General features: G+C 32.5%; 1 protein-coding gene across 1 annotated transcript in view; it reads left to right on the top strand.

The window, feature by feature from the left end:
• The window catches only part of ZW10 (zw10 kinetochore protein), a 31,663-nt gene that overhangs the window by 5,779 nt on the left and 8,650 nt on the right, over positions 1 to 17,234 (top strand). Inside the window, exons 3-10 of the mRNA XM_039887937.1 lie at positions 1,270 to 1,371; positions 1,552 to 1,629; positions 1,780 to 1,939; positions 2,964 to 3,116; positions 3,545 to 3,733; positions 13,029 to 13,192; positions 13,695 to 13,877; positions 15,755 to 15,993. Coding sequence (XP_039743871.1) covers positions 1,270 to 1,371; positions 1,552 to 1,629; positions 1,780 to 1,939; positions 2,964 to 3,116; positions 3,545 to 3,733; positions 13,029 to 13,192; positions 13,695 to 13,877; positions 15,755 to 15,993 — 1,268 coding nt within the window. The remainder of the gene's footprint in view (positions 1 to 1,269; positions 1,372 to 1,551; positions 1,630 to 1,779; positions 1,940 to 2,963; positions 3,117 to 3,544; positions 3,734 to 13,028; positions 13,193 to 13,694; positions 13,878 to 15,754; positions 15,994 to 17,234) is intronic.

Here is a 17,234-nt window from a genome sequence, read left to right as displayed (position 1 = left end):
CCATGTACACGTTTGGAGGTTAGGAAAGTGATGTGGACTTGAGTTAGCAGCACTTAGAAACTGAAGCCCTGGGAATGGATGAGCTTGCCCAGAGGGTGTGAATAGAGCAGAGTTTCTCAACCTATGCACTGTCGATATTTGGAGCTGGGTACTCCTTTGCTGTGGAGGCTGTCCTGTACATTGTAAGATGTTTAGCAGTATCCTTGCCTCTACTCACTATATACCAAACTCCTTCAGTGGTGACAAGTCTAAATGTTCCTGGAAGGATGTCGGACAAAAAAGCCTTATTTTTTGGAAACCACTGGTTCGGAATAAGAAGGGGGCCAGGAAGAAAGGAATATCGGTATTTATGAAGTGGGAAAATGAAGCTCCTAAAATAAAATGAAAAGGAATGGCCAAAGAAAAGGAGGAAAATCAGTAAGTAGAGAATGGTGTTATAGAGTGAAGGGAAGGTAATTATCAGCGTACTGAAATAGTTAAATATTGATGATATATGCTTTGGATTTAGCAACAGGGAGCTGATTGGTGTTTTTGGCACCAGCTGTTTGGAATAGTTTTGGTGGAATGGTTGGGGTAGAAACCAGATCACGGTGTGTTATAGAATGAATGAGGAGTGAAAAAGAACAGACAGTGAGTCTGTATTACTCTCGCAAGAAACTTGTTTGTGCGCAGGAGAGAAATAAGGTAGCTACTAAGGAATAGGGTGGTTGCTGAGGTAAAAGAAATTTTTCTTAAAGGTGGGGGTAATTTTAACACATTTAAATTTGATGGGAAGAGCCATGCTTTAGTGAAAGTATTCAGTCAGTATAACTTTCATGAATGAAGAATGAACAAGAGGGAGGTAAAAGATATAGAGGGGAGGAAATAATTTATAATACAAAGTCCCTGAAAAGGTGCGACAGAACAGGAGGTAGATTCTGACTCAACATAAAATCTTTCTAATAAAGCTATCCAATTGTAGAATGAGTTGGCAATGGGGAAACCCTTCTAGTAATCCAGGTGGATGAACTCTGGTGAAAGATAACTGCTTAAACTAAGACTAGGTGGTGACATGAGGATATTATGTTGATGGGAATGGGCATTCCTGCATTGGACAAGGGTTTGGACTAAGTGGACCAATCTTATTGCTTTTTATTCCAATCTTAACTGGCATTTAAATTTCAACATGAGTTATATCTACCTAATAAATCTTATTGATTAGCTATAAATTTTGTATTTCTTAGATATAGTATAGCATAAAAGTATACTTGTTTTTGATGTACAAATTAGGTCCGCCGGGATCTTCATGTATCAACCACTGAATTTACAGACTTGAAACAGCAATTGGAAAGAGACTCGGTAGTCCTCAGTTTGCTTAAACAGCTACAAGAGGTCAGTAAATTCAAATCAAACTTTAGTGTTTTGGTGGTGATAAAGTTTTTCCCCCAGTTGGTCTCATTATTAAATATGTATCCCCTGACTAGCATTTTTTCATATTTTAAAAACAAGCAGAGACTTGAAATAATAGAGTATATAAAATAAAATACCTAATAACTATACTTATCTTTTCAGTTTTCTACTGCTATTGAAGAATATAATTGTGCATTAGCAGAGAAGAAGTATGTCACTGCTGCTCACCGTCTAGAAGAGGTATTAGATGCTTTCTCCAAAGCATGAGCAATTACTACTATTTTTGTTTTTAGTAAATTTTGTGTTCCATGTATTTCTTATTATACAAATATATTGTAATTGCCCTGAGTCCAGACGGAATGTTTAACAGTGATTCCATTTCACTAATAGGCACAGAACTGCTTGAAGTTATTAAAATCCAGAAAATGCTTTGATTTAAAAATGTTGAAATCTCTCAGCATGGAGCTTACGATACAGAAACAGAACATACTGTATCACCTTGGAGAGGAGTGGCAGAAGCTGATTGTATGGAAGTTCCCACCATCAAAAGGTGCTACTGACCTCAGGTGGACAGCTTTGCTTAATCTGCCTGAACCAATTTGAACTTTGAATATATTCTAAATATTTTATGTTGGTAGATGAGAAGGTTTCATTAATCTCCCAAGTCACTATTAAGTTCTCATATTAAGCAAAATGCTTATTAGGACGAACTCATCTAGATTTCCAAAGTGTTCTCACTTTACTTCCCTTCCATCTTACTTTCTGTCCTTTCAGTAGGAGCAGAGAAGAAGGAAGATGATTGGGTGGGTGGGATCCATGTGATGAGGTTATGGTTGAGGAGGTGGTAGCAGTTTACCATCACACAAAGCTGCTTCTGCATCGTAGGATGTACCTGTTTCCAGCAGCTCTAATACCAACAGTTTATCTTGGCTAGGATGCTTAAAGAAGCTGTTCAGCCATTCTCTCTCTTGCTTAGGAGAGAAAACAAGGGATCAGTGAGACAAGGATTTGGCTCAGTTTTTCTCAGTCCTTAGGATAAAATGGTGACAAATCATGAGAGCGGGGTGCTTTGCAAGATGAAGAAATAGGATAACTCTGATAACACATTTATTTTTGGTATTTTGAAGGAAATAATCTAGAAAACTTTAGATTGTGTATCCAAGCAGACTAAAATTAAGAGAAGATGGTAGCTGTATTCTTTGTTGTAACACACCTTCCTGTTAAATTTGTTTGGCAGGCCTTTCTCTTAGAACAAAGAAGAGGAGGTCTTAAGTGAAACTATGATCTCACTTCTCACTCCTTGCCTTCATTCAGTCATTCAGTACATATTTAATAAGCATTTATTGTAGGTGCATCATCTTGCTTCTGCACTTAGTTCAGTTATTTGAATATATTAAAACCTTTGTTTTAAAGTGATGCCGAGGACATAAATGTCATTAATATCTGATTGCATTAAAATTGTACTGTAATAAAACTACATATTTAGGAATCTCAGTAGAGAATCGGCTCTGAGGAATGGAAGCGGGAACATTTTACATTGCTGAGACAGCCGATATTTTTCCCCTTTTTCTTAGATACGAGCAACTTGGAATCTTGCCTACAAACAGAACTTCATTTATACACTGAACAGTCTCAAAACGAAGAGAAGACCCCTGTGCCACCAACCAGTTCTGTCCTCTTGGCATTTTCTATTCTAGGGGAGCTACATACCAAGCTTAAATCATTTGGTAAGACACACTACTTTGTGTCATTTACATGAAATCTCAGAAGACCCAATGTTAAAGAAATGACAGAAAAAAATTATAAAATATTCTCTGGATAATATTGATGGATCGTAAGTTTGACCTCATGATTCATCAAATGGAATTGTTGTAAATATTAGCCTTTTTATTAAGTGCTTAGATACTTTATTTCCTTGTTTTCTTTCTTTTTTCTTTTTTTCTTAAACTTCTGCAATTTATTTTATCTGATTTTTTGAATAATTTAAAAATCTGTAGATAATCTGGGAAACGTCAGTGGGAAAAATCTGCTTTGCAAGTGGTATGTAATGTTGTGATGTATATTCGTTGTTAGACTCAAAGGTCTTTTTTTTTGACATGCTTTTATTTACAAGTTTCTTCTGGTGTTTTTTAATGAGTGTTCATATAATTTTCAGGTCAGATGCTGCTGAAGTATATTCTTAGGCCTTTGGCAACTTGCCCCTCCCTTTTTGCTGTGATAGAAAGGCAGCCTAACATCATTATTATTCGTTTTGAATCTGTGATGACTGACTTGGAACATCCATCACCATCTGAAGTTTTTGCGAAGATCAGACTGGTGTTGGAAGTGCTGCAGAAACAACTAGGTATGTTTCTCTAAGGCAGTGCTTTTATATTTTGGAAAACTCATTATGGTTTTTGAGAGTATTATTTCAGAGTGGATAAAAATGCCCACAATCTGAGTGAATGGAGGATCAGACGTGAGTAGATTTTGTCATGGGAAAAATATAGTTACCTTCTTATTTCTTGCTCTGTTTTGTATTCCTTCTCTGCCCTGTATTGACAAATAGGGTTATCAGTGGTACCCCAGATTCAGTATTCGTTAAATTGAGTTGAATTCTAGGATGCCCTTCTCTCACTTGACTCCTGGTAACATCACATTTTAGGACTTTTGCTTTAATCATAGGAGAAGCAGAAAAGAACCAAGTGTTATTTTACATATTTCAGTGGAAAAATCCCTTAACCTGACATAAACAAACTAGATTTAACATATGAATGAATTATATTCCAACTCAAACTGTTGGTTAGCTCTTTATGTATTCACAGTTGAAATAGCCAGTTTCTGTGTTGCTTGAGTCATTTTTTATTTGTCATTACTATTAATTTACTATTAAAAGTAAAATTTCTTCTGGTGTTTTATTTAATACTTTTTTTTTTTTTTAGTCTGTTTGACTTACCGTCTTTTTGCTTTTCTCAGTTGTCTTATTGAATAGTCAAATCTAGCATTCTTACTGTGGAGAAAATAAAAACTATTTGCCATTGTTTATATGTCTTTCTGGCAATCATATAGTTTAGGGAATAAATATGCAAAGAATTCTTTCTAGTTTTGACAACAGAAAAGAAAAAATCTAAGACTTGCACAGATTGCAAAAATTCAAGGTAGTTTTCTTGTTTCTTCCCTTAGAGAGATAATACACTTTTATTTTTATTAGATATAAACAAAGGTGTAAACAAAATACCCAAGGATTGGAAGAAATCAGAGAGGCGATTCAATCTAGATATCTCTGTGCTTGAGTCTCCTCTGTAGCACTCCCATAAATTGGTCATATAACCAACCTGAACACCTTTAGTGAGAGGGAACTCACTGCTTGAGGCATTTCTTCCTACTTCTGGCTAGCGCCAAGTAGTATGAAGTTTTTGTTTCTTTTTTAAAAATCGTATCTCCTACATTAAATACTATAACCAAAATCCCCATTTTGCAAATTAAATCTTTAAGGTAGTTATTTAAAAAACTTCTTCAAAATATATTGCCCAGTAATGTCTGCTTTATTGTAGCTGTTTCTACTGTGTGGAGCTATATAGAACAAGTCTAATTCCTATTACACATGATGGACTTTCAAATTCGTACAGTAGCTGTTATTTCCCTTACATCTTGTCACCAGTATAAACATCCTTAGGTTTTTTCGAATGATGTAGTTTTAAGTTCCCCTTACCTTCATTGATGTTCTGTGAATATATTCCATTTCTTCTATAGTCCTCTTGTTAAAGTATGGTGTTCAAAAGAGAACAAGTATTCTAGATATAGTTCGAACCAGTTCAGAATAGTATGGGAGCATGCATGCCCTCATTCTCAGTTCCGTGTTTCTAATAGTGTGGTCAAAGGCTATTATTACAGTTAACTCATTGAGCTTAATGGAAATGAAAATCCTATGTCATACTCAACGCAAACTGCTGTTTTTCCATCTTACACTTATACTTGATTTTTTGGAATTAACATTAATCTTTGTTAAATTTTACTTGATACAATTTTCAATGTGTTTACTATTCTTTCTTTTTCATTTAAGTGTAATTGATAACTATGTTTTCTTATAGTTTAATCTGAGTCAGTGATGATACTGTTGCCTGGGATAGGGCCAGATTGGGAGGGTGTTCTGGAGAATTCCAATAGAAACTACTTTCCAATTTGACACTGGTTCATTAAATTAATTAATACTCATCTCAACCTGTTATTTTCTTTGTAAGTTTTCCTAGCACCTAGGATATTCAGAGCAGAAAACTCTTTGTTGTTAGGTGCTCTTCTAATAATCTCTTTATGCATTTTAGACTTTAGATTCTCTTTTACCATCTATTTTTTTCTCTTTTGGCTCTGAGATCATTGTCTTTGACAAAGAAGAGGATGGTAAAACAGGAATTTAGGAATTCTGTGTTCTCTTTGATATCCATCAATTAACATTTCACCTCCTTCATCTTCTTCATTTAATATAACCTGAAAATCATATTTGACTCTTTAGTTCTTTTTGGAATCTTCTACTTCTTTTGCTTTTAGTTATTCTGAAAATTCATAAAGGCTTTTTGCCCTTCCACTTATGTCTGAATATGTATTTTTCTCCCAAGTTTTCTTTATTGTTATTCATCATTCTACCAATAAAAAAAAGGAGCTTTTAAGAAGAGAATGAATATTCTTTTGGAAAGAATTTGGCAAAATGTCTAAAAAACCTTAAAATGTTTATTTCCTTTAAACCAGGATTTCAGCTTCTAGGATTCTACCCTAAAAATATGATCTTAAATACATAAAACTACTTATGTATAAGATGTTCATCACGATGTTACTTATAATATTGAAAAACTAGAAAGTAATGAAATCTTTACTAGTAGGGAAATAAGTAAGTTATATAGCTGTATAGTATATGAGTTTGCATATTGTTGTATTTTATTGATTTTTTTAAAAGTAAAGCTTGTTTTAAAACTAATTACTTCTAAAAAGCCAGCAACAAGTATTCTATTAAAGGATTAAAAACTTTATTTTCATTAAAACCAGTTATAAGTCGAGAATGCACACTGTTGTAAATATTCTTTGACATTGTTTTAGGCATTATGGTTTATGCAAAGAAGACAAAGTAAAATAAGCATGAATATTAAAATAAAGAGAAGAAATTATCTTTACTTGTAAATGATATAATTGTGTTCCTAGAAAACCAATAGACGAGTAAAACTTTTATAATTAAGAAATTTACTAAGTTGTCTAGATACAATATAAAATATAAAAATTTATAACTTCTCTTTAAACTAGTAACAACCAGACATAAATTAAAATATAACAATACTTGTAATGGCAACAAATATATAAAATTCTTAAATATTAACAAGAAAAGAGATTACATATGTGAAGAAAACCATAAAACATAATTGAATAAAAGGGAGACTACCTTAGATCAGAAGACAGCCTCATAAAATTGTCAGTTGATTACAAAATAAATTTAATACATTTCCAATCAGATTCCCTTTATATATTTTTCAAACTGGACAAATTACTCTAAAGCTTACATCAAAAATACATTTGTGAGAATTGCTAATAAAGATTTGAAAAACATTAGTGGGTAGATTTTATAATTAAAATTGTTTTTTTGACACAGGAAATTCAGTGGAATGAGAAGAGTCCGGAAGTAAAGTCAAGAATAAAGTAGAACTTAACATTCTATCAAAGTTACATTTCAGTTTAGTGGAACAAATAGTTTCTTTAATAATGATGCTACCAAATTCACTTACCTATATAAAATAAAACAAAGTTAGATTCCTGCTTCATACTTCATACAGAAATAAATTCTAGATGAATTTAAAGCCCTTTATGTAAAAAGTAAAACAATAAATGTTAGAAGAAAATTTAGGGGAAGACTTGAATAGCCTCAGGAAGGTCAGAGTGCATAAAGGAAGGAGTTCACAAATTTGCCTACATGAAAATGTTAAATTCTGTATGGTAAACAATATCATAAAGTCAAAAGACAGTAGTATACTGGAAGAAAATATTTGCAGTACATTGGACGGACAAGGAGTTGTTAAAAGGATTTTTTTCCCATAAAAACAGTAGAAAAATGGGCAAAAAATGTTAATAGGCAATGCATGTAAGAAAAGGTACAGTTCGTTAATAAAGGTATGTGTTGCTTAACCTTACTAGTAGGGGAATGGAAATCACACCATCAAGGTAGAACTCTCTGACCTTAGGGTTGACAAAAGATCTGTGTAAGACATTTTCGGTAAAGTAGAAAGTAGTCTACTTTATTGCTTTTTGTGAGTGTTTTTTAGAAAGTAATGTCTGAAGCTGTATAGTAACATATAAAATATGCATTCCTTTGACCCAGGTATCCCACTTTTTAATTCCTTGCAGAAGTGATATCAGTAGTATATATGTTTATATGTGTGAGTAGTATATATACATGCACACTGGAATGCACATCAATTGAGGAACAGGTATATAACGTATGGTTGAGCCATACCATGGTATATTATGCAGCTCTTAAAAACTAATGAAGTAGAGCTAGATATGTCGACCTAAAAGAAGGCTATGGTCTATTTTTAAGTGATAAAAAACTTAAGTATAAAATCTGTGGCATGAGGTCATTTTTATAAAAAAGTAAGCAGCCCCTTATATGAGTAGTGCATTAGTTTGCCAGGGCTGCCATAACAAAATACCACAGGCTGAGGGGATTAAACAAGAGATATTTATTTTTTCAACAGTTTTGGAGGCTGAAAGTCCAAGGCCTAGGTGTTGGCAGATTTGGTTTTTCCCGAACCCTCTTTCTTTACCTTGCATACCGTCTTCTCACTGTGTCCACACATGGCCTTTCTTCTCTGCTGCATATCCCTGGTGTCTCTTTCTTTTCTTATAGGGGCACTAGTCATACTGGATTAGGGCCCCACCCTTATCACCCCATTTAACTTTAATTGCCTCTTTAAAAGCCAGGCCCTATCTCCAGATGTAATCATACTGGGGTTAGGGCTTTGATATATGAATTGGGGGAGGGACACAGTTGAGTTCATACAGTGTATTTGTGCAGAAATGCGTGTATTTTGTGTGTGTGCGCGTGTATTTGGCAAATTCATATATGTGTATGTACATGTACATATATATATATATTTTTCTTTTTTTTCTTTTTGTTCAAATCTGAGAGTGAAAGAATACCAACCAGTCTTAAAATTGGTCACTTGGGCAAGGAGAGAAGGGTAATAAGCTTGTGGGTATGGAGAGGGTAAATAAATTTGGGTTGTTTCTTTATAAACCTTAGTGGTGTTGATCTTAACCACAACAAGCATGTTTTGCTTTTACCATGAATAATTTTCTGTAAAGTATAAATTACTAAAATTTACCAAAAAGCAGAAACTCCAAACATACAAATAATTGTAGAAGAAATTTGAAAGATTGTTGAAGACTTGACACTAAAGAGCCACCATCAGGCGCCACTGAAGGTTTTTGACTCAATTCTTTGTGTTCTTCAAATTACTGATAATCCCTTTGTTAATCAAGCTCTTTGGTCAATAGAAAAAGATAAAAAATGCCCTATTTTTTTAAAAAGCAGCATAAACAATACTAAAATATAATAATAGTTTACTCAGAGAAAACACTGTAGAAAGATTTTACCTTTGACTTATAAATGCAAAAAATAAATGTAAAAAAAAAAGTAAATTAAATCCAAAAGTATCTTTAAAAAGGACATGTTGTGACCAAGAGTTTACTCTAGGAGTGCAGAGATGGTTCCACATAAGAAAGTTATCAAATGGTTCATTATATCAGCATATTGATACATCATTAGATATAGAAACTATTACGACAAAATTTAATGCCCTTTACTAATAAAAAACTAAGCAAAATAGGAATATAATACTTTTTAATATGTTTATGATACGATCTTAAGGAAAAAAGATACAGTCAGGTTATATAGTGTGATGACAGCTATGTATTAAACTTAACTTTTTCTTCTCTGATATATATGCATATGTACATTCAACAAATCATTATAGAGCATGGCACTGTACCAGCTGCTTATACCACTTGACTAAGATGGTACCTGCATTTAGGTTCTATAGTTTTAATCAGCGTTGTCTAATAGAAATAAAATATTTGCTACATAATGTAATTTAAAATTTTCTAGTGACCACATAAAAAAAAAGTTAAATGAAACTTGAATTTTAATAATATATTTCATTTAGCCCAATATATCCAAAATATAATTTTAATATATAATCAGTAAAAAAAATTATTAATGAGATAGTTTATATCCCTTTTTTATACACACTTGCAAATTTGATTTGCAAATTATTTTATACATATTGTATATCTCAATTCAGATGTAAATTTTCCCTAGAAATGATTGCTCTGTATTTAGATGTCATGAAATTTACAGTTGAAAAAGTAGGTTCCATCCCCAGGTTGTTCCAAACATACTGAAAATTTTTCGAATAGCTGTATTGAGTCTCCCCAAATCATTTTCCTTTAATTATTCTCACCTACGTCAACAAATTTAGTTCATCCCTTTTAAATGAATAAATTTGGCTTTAAAGCAAAAGCATATGTTTCACAACTGTGAGTTAAATAAATTCACTAACCCATGTATAAACTTACTATTATTAACATGGAATTCAAAGTGGTATTACATGAATTTTTTAAAAGCTCTAAGTTTATCAATATCACCAAAGCATTCTTTAAATTCCTTTGGTATTTCTGGCAGCTAATTCACATTGCAGATTTCAGTCAAAATCTTTTGCATATTGAGTTTTGTTAGAAAAATGGTAATATTATTGATTTGTATTATGAAAAAGTTTAATTTCAATATAAATTCTTGTATGTGTCTAGTGAGGTCACAAATAAGCTTTACTCTCCCTTAGAACTTCACATTTAGCTTGTTCGTATGTAGCGTGATCTCAGTAGAAAACATAAAGTACATTGCCATTTTTTATCCCTGATTATTGAGTATTTGGTAAGCATACTTTTGCTCCAAGAAAATCTTAAAGATAACAGTGCAATAAATCTTTGTAAAACTCTTCTAGACAACTAATGATCATTGGCAAAAAACATAAGATCATATTTATTGTCTTTTGTTTATTTCAGCAGCTCTACAAATCAGTGATAATTTGGTGTTTGCATGAATATGCACTGAATGATTTTGACAGCTGTATTCATGACACTTTTGAGAGTCTGTTTCAGCAAAAACTAAACACACATATATATATTATGCAGTAGAGATAAGCAATAAGGGTATCATCAGTCTCTTGTTATACAAGTCCAATAAATCAGCATTTTTTACCTAACAGAGCTTTGTAACATTTATGAAAGAAGTGAATTTTCTATGTCTAGCTGAAATTATTCTTTGTCATATAATCATGTAATTTTTGAGACTAAAATACATTACTTTGCAAGTTTGATGTTTTAGGCTGGGAACTGACAATATTTCTTTGTAAATTTGGAAGTCCTGTTAGACAAAATGTAGTCAAAGTATCATCTAAAGCTAAAAGAAACTTTTCAATTTTTCATAAGTTGAATCAGTTGATCTTTGATATCTGCAGTTAGAAAGATCTAGTCTTCTATGGTCACTATCCTATAGTGGCTTAATTGAAGATCTTTCACATTTTAAAAAATATCTTTTTCTTATAATTTTCTAACAAAGTGTCCATAACTGAAATCATAATTTTTTTTTTGCCATCTCTCTATCTAAAAGAGTGTGTGTGTGTGTGTGTGTGTGTGTGTGTGTGTGTGTGTGTAAGAATCCAAGTCATTTACAAGCTCAGATCCTGTTAAAATCACATTTTTGGTAGGACATTTAATTGTGATTTTAGGCAACTAACATTGTCTGTTATGTTTTGAGAGTGAACCCAAGAAATTCCTGATGTATTTGCTGCAAATGTCTCTTAATAATGTTTACTTTATTATTTAAAAAAATATTTTTGCTTAGCAAGCAAGCAGATTTTTTGTTTTGCTGTTTTAGCAAATTGCAGCTGCCACATATTGTGAAATTTGTGACTTATTTTCTTAAGAGTCTCTCTTTTTTTCCTTTACTGTTGCAACGGTGCTACTAGCTTCTGCATTTTATGATTCTACATTAATAATATACCTTAATTTTAAATGTAATGGTCTGTCTATAGTTGTTTTCTTAAACTAGAAAAATAATTATATCATAAATAAGTATTTGAATTTAACTACTTTTAATAATTTAATAATACAATAATTTATGTATTGCTGTAACTTGTGCTGTATGCATAAAATATTCAAATAAACACATTACAGTGTTACATTGGTGCATAGAAGAAACATCATTCTAGTAGATGTAAACAGATTCATTCTGTTTACATCGAATAGATTGGAAGTATTAGAAATATGTATGTGCCTGACATGAGCACTAAGTACAGTATACATAATAGCTTACACGATGCAGTGTTTAAAGTGAAATGTTGTCTTATCAAAACAACAAAGTTGCATTTAACAGAAAAGTATTTTATACTACTTTCTCTTTTTTTAAGTTTAAAGTTTTTATTTAAAAAATAAATAATGGTTCCATGTACCCTTCACCCAGTTTTCCTCAGTGTTAATATCTTGTGTAACTATAATACAGCCAGGAAATTGACTTTGGTACAATTCGCAGAGCATATTCAGATTTCACTAGTTTTACCTTCACTCATTTGTATGTGTGTGTATAGTTCTATGCATTTTTATCATGTGTAGATTTATGTAACTACCACAATTAAGATAAAGAACTAGTTTACCTCTTCAAAGCTCTCTTGTAGTACTCTTTATCACCACATACCTTGCTTCCATTTTTAAACTTAAATTGAAATTAGTTAAAAATTTAAAAAATTTAGTTGCTTAGTCATACTAGCCATATTTCAAGAGCTTGGTAGCAAATTGTGGCTGGTAGTATCATATTGGACAACGTAGACCTATACTTTAGACATTTAAAGGTGTCTCAAGGCTCTGAGATTATATGGTCACCTTCTTTTAAGGTCCTTATCTCCTAAGGTCTTCCTTGGTGAATCAGAACTAAGTTCAAAATAGCTGGTCCCTTTTATGGTTCCTCTTCCCTCTACATTGGTCACTAATTCTTAACTATTAATTAACAGTATATTCTAAATATAATTCCCTCAAAGTGTGTTGGAAATAACTACCATAGAGTATATTATAGAAGAGATATGGAAGTATTCTGTTTGCTAGACTAGAAATTATACTATAATAAGGTGGGTTTCTTTTTTTTTTTTGGATATTTTACTTAGGATAAACACTCAATGCCCATGCAGTGATGAAAAAAATGTTTATTCATTATTAAAGAACTGGGATTTTATTCTAAATAATTTCAACTTGGTATGTAGAACTTCTGAGTACTTGTCATATAATCCAATCAGTAGATTAGCAGTAGATGATTATAATGTAAATGGCTTAGTACCTTATTGTTAAAGAGTATAGGTAGTAATACAGTGCAGAAGATTCTTTTGATCAGTGAAAATAAAATAATTATATGTCATGATTTGTTCCATGCAGTCAGTTGAGATAGCTATAGAATTTGCTGTGCTGTTTTCTTCCCCATCATCTTAAAATTAAAGACTTCTAGAAAACTAGGGAATTTGAGAATAATCTAGACTGTGAATGATTTCTTGTTTAAAACTTTTTTCTTTTGAATTCAGATTTCCCTCTTGATGCTGATCTAGAAAATGAAAAAACATCTAAGATCATATTGGCTGAGATGCTTGGTGACACGATCTGGGAAGACTTGTCTGAGTGCCTCATTAAAAACTGTTTGGTTTATTCTATCCCAACAAATAGCAGCAAGTTACAGCAGTATGAGGAGGTAAGAGCAGAGATATCACAGGTTTTAAGAGACTATAGGTTCCAATTGGTGTCTTTTGTTTTTTTTTTTATTTTAGAGATCTTTTGTTCTTTAGTGACAGTGTTAAGAAAATTATTAATAAGGAGCAGATGCAAATTCCCCCAAAAATGGTTTTTGAAAAACAATTGTTCTTTTATTTATACTTATATCAGCTATAGTAGTTACCATGTGATACTTCATTTTTTTTTTTTTTTTTTAGTGTTTCCTTGAACACTATTAAAATAAGGATATTTATTTTAAAGGTCTTTGCACCTTACTAAGTAGAGTCAGAAATTTCTATTGAAGATACTCTTCTTAATGAATTTAAGGCTGGAAAAATATATATCTTTATACCTAGTAATTGATTGTTTATTCTAGAACTTAAATGACCAGCTGGTCCTTCTTTTCTATACATGAGATTTGAAATTTTAATATTGAAGTGGAATAGATGTATATAATTCTTTTTTTCCCTTGTTTTTCTCAGATCATACAATCCACTGAAGAATTTGAAAATGCCTTAAAGGAGATGAGGTTTTTAAAAGGAGATACTACTGATTTGCTGAAATATGCCCGTAACATCAATTCTCATTTTGCTAACAAGAAATGTCAGGATGTGATTGTGGCAGCTAGAAATCTAATGACCTCTGAAATTCACAACACTGTGAAGGTATTGGGGTGATGGTATATTACGGTGATTTAGGAAGCAGCTTATTTTTCAGACGAATATGGTAGAATGGAAAAAGACATGACAGTTGCTAAGCTCACTGAGGGGAGTTTTTAGTCTTCTAAATATTAGTTTTCTCATCTTTAAAGTGGGCCTAATATCTACTTCTTTATAGGGTATTGTGAGGTCCAGATAAGATAATGCATATAAAAGCATTGTATAAATTGAAAAAGTCTACATAAATATAATGGATTCTATTTTTGAAATTAGTATATTAACCTATAAATTTTTCTCAACTTTATTACTTGAGGTTTTAGTACACAATTTTGTGACGGTATAATTAGGCTTTATTTATGTCCAGAGATTATATCCTATTGTGAGAAAGTTGACTTCATCTCTTAGGCTAATAATTTTGAAGTTAAAATAATAAAACAAACAAAAAGATGTGATCTATGTAGGGTATAAAGAAATTATCTGCAAAGTCAATGGACTAATTAATTTGCATTGAGGGTACTTTACTCCTCTGATCCTTGGTAATTCTGTGTATTTTTTTATGTTTTTTTTCTTGTCATACTTTACATATGTAAAATAATATTTGGTAAATGTAAGGTAATACTTAGATTAAAGCAACACATAGACTGAGGTAATCCTTTAACAGAAAATACCTCAGCCATTTTTCTTCTATCACTGCAGGTACTAGACTCTTTTTACCTTTATCCCTTCTTCTGCCGGCCTTCTTTTTCCTTGGGGGTACCCTGTTACTGTGTCCATTTCAGCAAAATATTAAATTAGCTGTTTGAGGACACAGATATTAGTATGTTTTGAGGTAATTTTGGTTAAGGGAGCTGAAATATATTTAGTACGAGGAACTGTGAGGTTTTTTTTTTCCTAAACATAAATAGCAATTATGTCATGCTTCTGCATTCTAATCTTTAGCCATAATTGTGACTGGCGAGCTCTTGACATTTGTCTTCTTATTTAAACTTCATAACAGCCCTGTGAAGTAGATACTGTTATACCATTTTACAGATTAGGAAGGCAAGTCAGATGACTTAAACATTTTTATTAGACCCAACTTTTTCTATTAGAGATTTCCTGTAGAGGTCCAGCATGTGCAGGGCAGAGCTGCCCTTCTTGCAGCAGAAGTGGGGAACCTGCTGCTTCTACCTGCTTAATATCTCCTTTTTTTGGCTGCTGAGGCACCTTTGAGAAGCAAGGTTTAAAAACCATTATTGCAGTGCAATTTCTTCCTTTTACAATGAAAAAATTGAGGTCCAGAGAGGTTAAACGACTTTGTCAAAAGTTAGGGTAAAAAATATCACTGATGTTTCCAGACTAGCAGCCTAGTGTTCTTTCCTTTAGGCTTGACCAAGTCTGGGGATTTGTATTCTGTATAAATTTTAGAGAGGCTTTTTTGGTTTTGACTGAGATTTTTAAGAGAGGATGTGCTAGCCTGAATGAGTTATTTCTTTGACTAATTCAACACATTTTTCTGGTGGGAAATGATTCACTTAATGACAAGAACACAAAATCATACTGGTCTGTGATGGTCTAACAGTCTAGTCTGAGAAAGATGATTTTGAAGGTCCTTTTGTTTACCTGAAATCTTGGGCCAGTTTCACAGTATTGCTATTTTCACCAAGATTTAGAAAGCACAGAAAAATTGGAAGAATTCCATAGTAAAGTGGATTGATTACTTCTTCTGACATGCTCTCAACCTAAGATTGAGCAGTCATTAAAATACTGCCGTATATACTCAAATCTTTTAATTACCCTATAGAGCCACAGCTTTATCATCATGGAAGCTACCAGTATCGTGTATGCTTGCATTTGAATTCTGAGGATAGCGGATTTTCTGTGTTTTTGTGTTTGAATCTTAGATTACTCCTGATTCTAAGATAAGTGTACCTGACTTACCCAGCCCTGATGTGGATGACAAGCTACAAGTACAGAAAATGTCCATAACTCAGTACAGTGAAGTGGTGAATTTAGAGCCTGAAAATACATTGTACCAACATTCCTTTTCTTTGCCCACATGTCGTGTCAGTGAATCTGCGAAGAAATTAATGGAACTTGCCTATCAGACTTTACTAGAGGCGACAACCAGCAGTGATCAGTGGTAAGAGTTCAGAGTTGTCTGAAAATGGCAACAACTTGATGAAATTCATATCTAAACTGATATTTTAAAAATTGACTGGAATTCGTTGGGTTTTCTTATCCCATTAGTTCATATTTTTTCCTAGAAAAACAGTGTAGCACACAGATACATATTGATAAAATTAACTTTTATTTACAATAACATACATCTTACAAGATATAAGAGATAGAAGCATGTGTATGGATAAACAAATGGGTTTTTTGATGTTAAAAATTAATTACTTTTTATCTAAAAGCTCTTTAATCTCTTTAATTTTTGTTTAATTTTTACTTATTTGAATTGAATGATATTACATGAGAAAGCACGTGTAAAGAACCTAGGATGCTACCTGGAAAATGATTAATAGTCAAGTGGGTATTGTTTTTGGTGGCAGTGGTAATAATGATAGTGATAATTGTACCATCTGCTCCAGCCTGCTCTGGCTCTTTAGCTTAACATTTATTTTACCTTTTGAAATCCAGGCCCTAATTTACATTTTAAGTGTTTATTTTTTAAAGCAATAATACCTTGTTGGGCAGCCAGATGTAGAATGGAATGTACCAAAGATCTGATTTCATCCTTTCAGGATGATTTCTCCTAATCAGCATTGTGCACAGGGTACTCCAAACTGTTCCACATCTCCTACTGAATCTCTTTTTTGTAAGCTCCTTCCCTTCCCCTAGACTAAAATGAAGAGAAAATGGCAGGCTGTAGCCCAAGTCGATTGTAGGAACACATTTACAAAAGCCGCTTCAGTTTGTATCTATATGTGGCAGATTTTACTTCTCATCCTCATAGTAGAAAACAATTTCAGTTAGGGCTGGACTTAAATTGCATCTTCAGATGTGCTTCCAGACTTTCAGTTTTTATCTCCACGTGTTAAAAAACCCCTTTATTTTATTTGACTCTAGAAAGAACATGTTTACCAAGATACTTCCATGACTTTAATGAATCATTATATTCACAAGTCCATCTAGTTTTGAATATAAATAGGAAGAAAAATACATGTAAAAGGAAGTATATACTCCTTTGGCAAAATAAAAAAGGAGTGACTATTCATATAACATTCACCTGAAATATACAAGATCAGAAGTTAGGGGTGCAAGGCAATATTTTTAAAATTTTTTGTGAACACAGAACACCCAACGATATTTTTGTATACTGAATGTCTGTGGACAGTCTTTCCACTAAAAGAAATAGTTTTTAACAGGACAAATAAAAAC

Source organism: Pteropus medius, unplaced genomic scaffold (assembly GCF_902729225.1).
Source record: "Pteropus medius unplaced genomic scaffold, Ma_sr-lr_union100, whole genome shotgun sequence".
Lineage (NCBI taxonomy): Eukaryota > Metazoa > Chordata > Mammalia > Chiroptera > Pteropodidae > Pteropus > Pteropus medius.
Note: the sequence above shows the minus strand (reverse complement) of the source record. Positions and strands in the feature narration are given on the sequence as shown.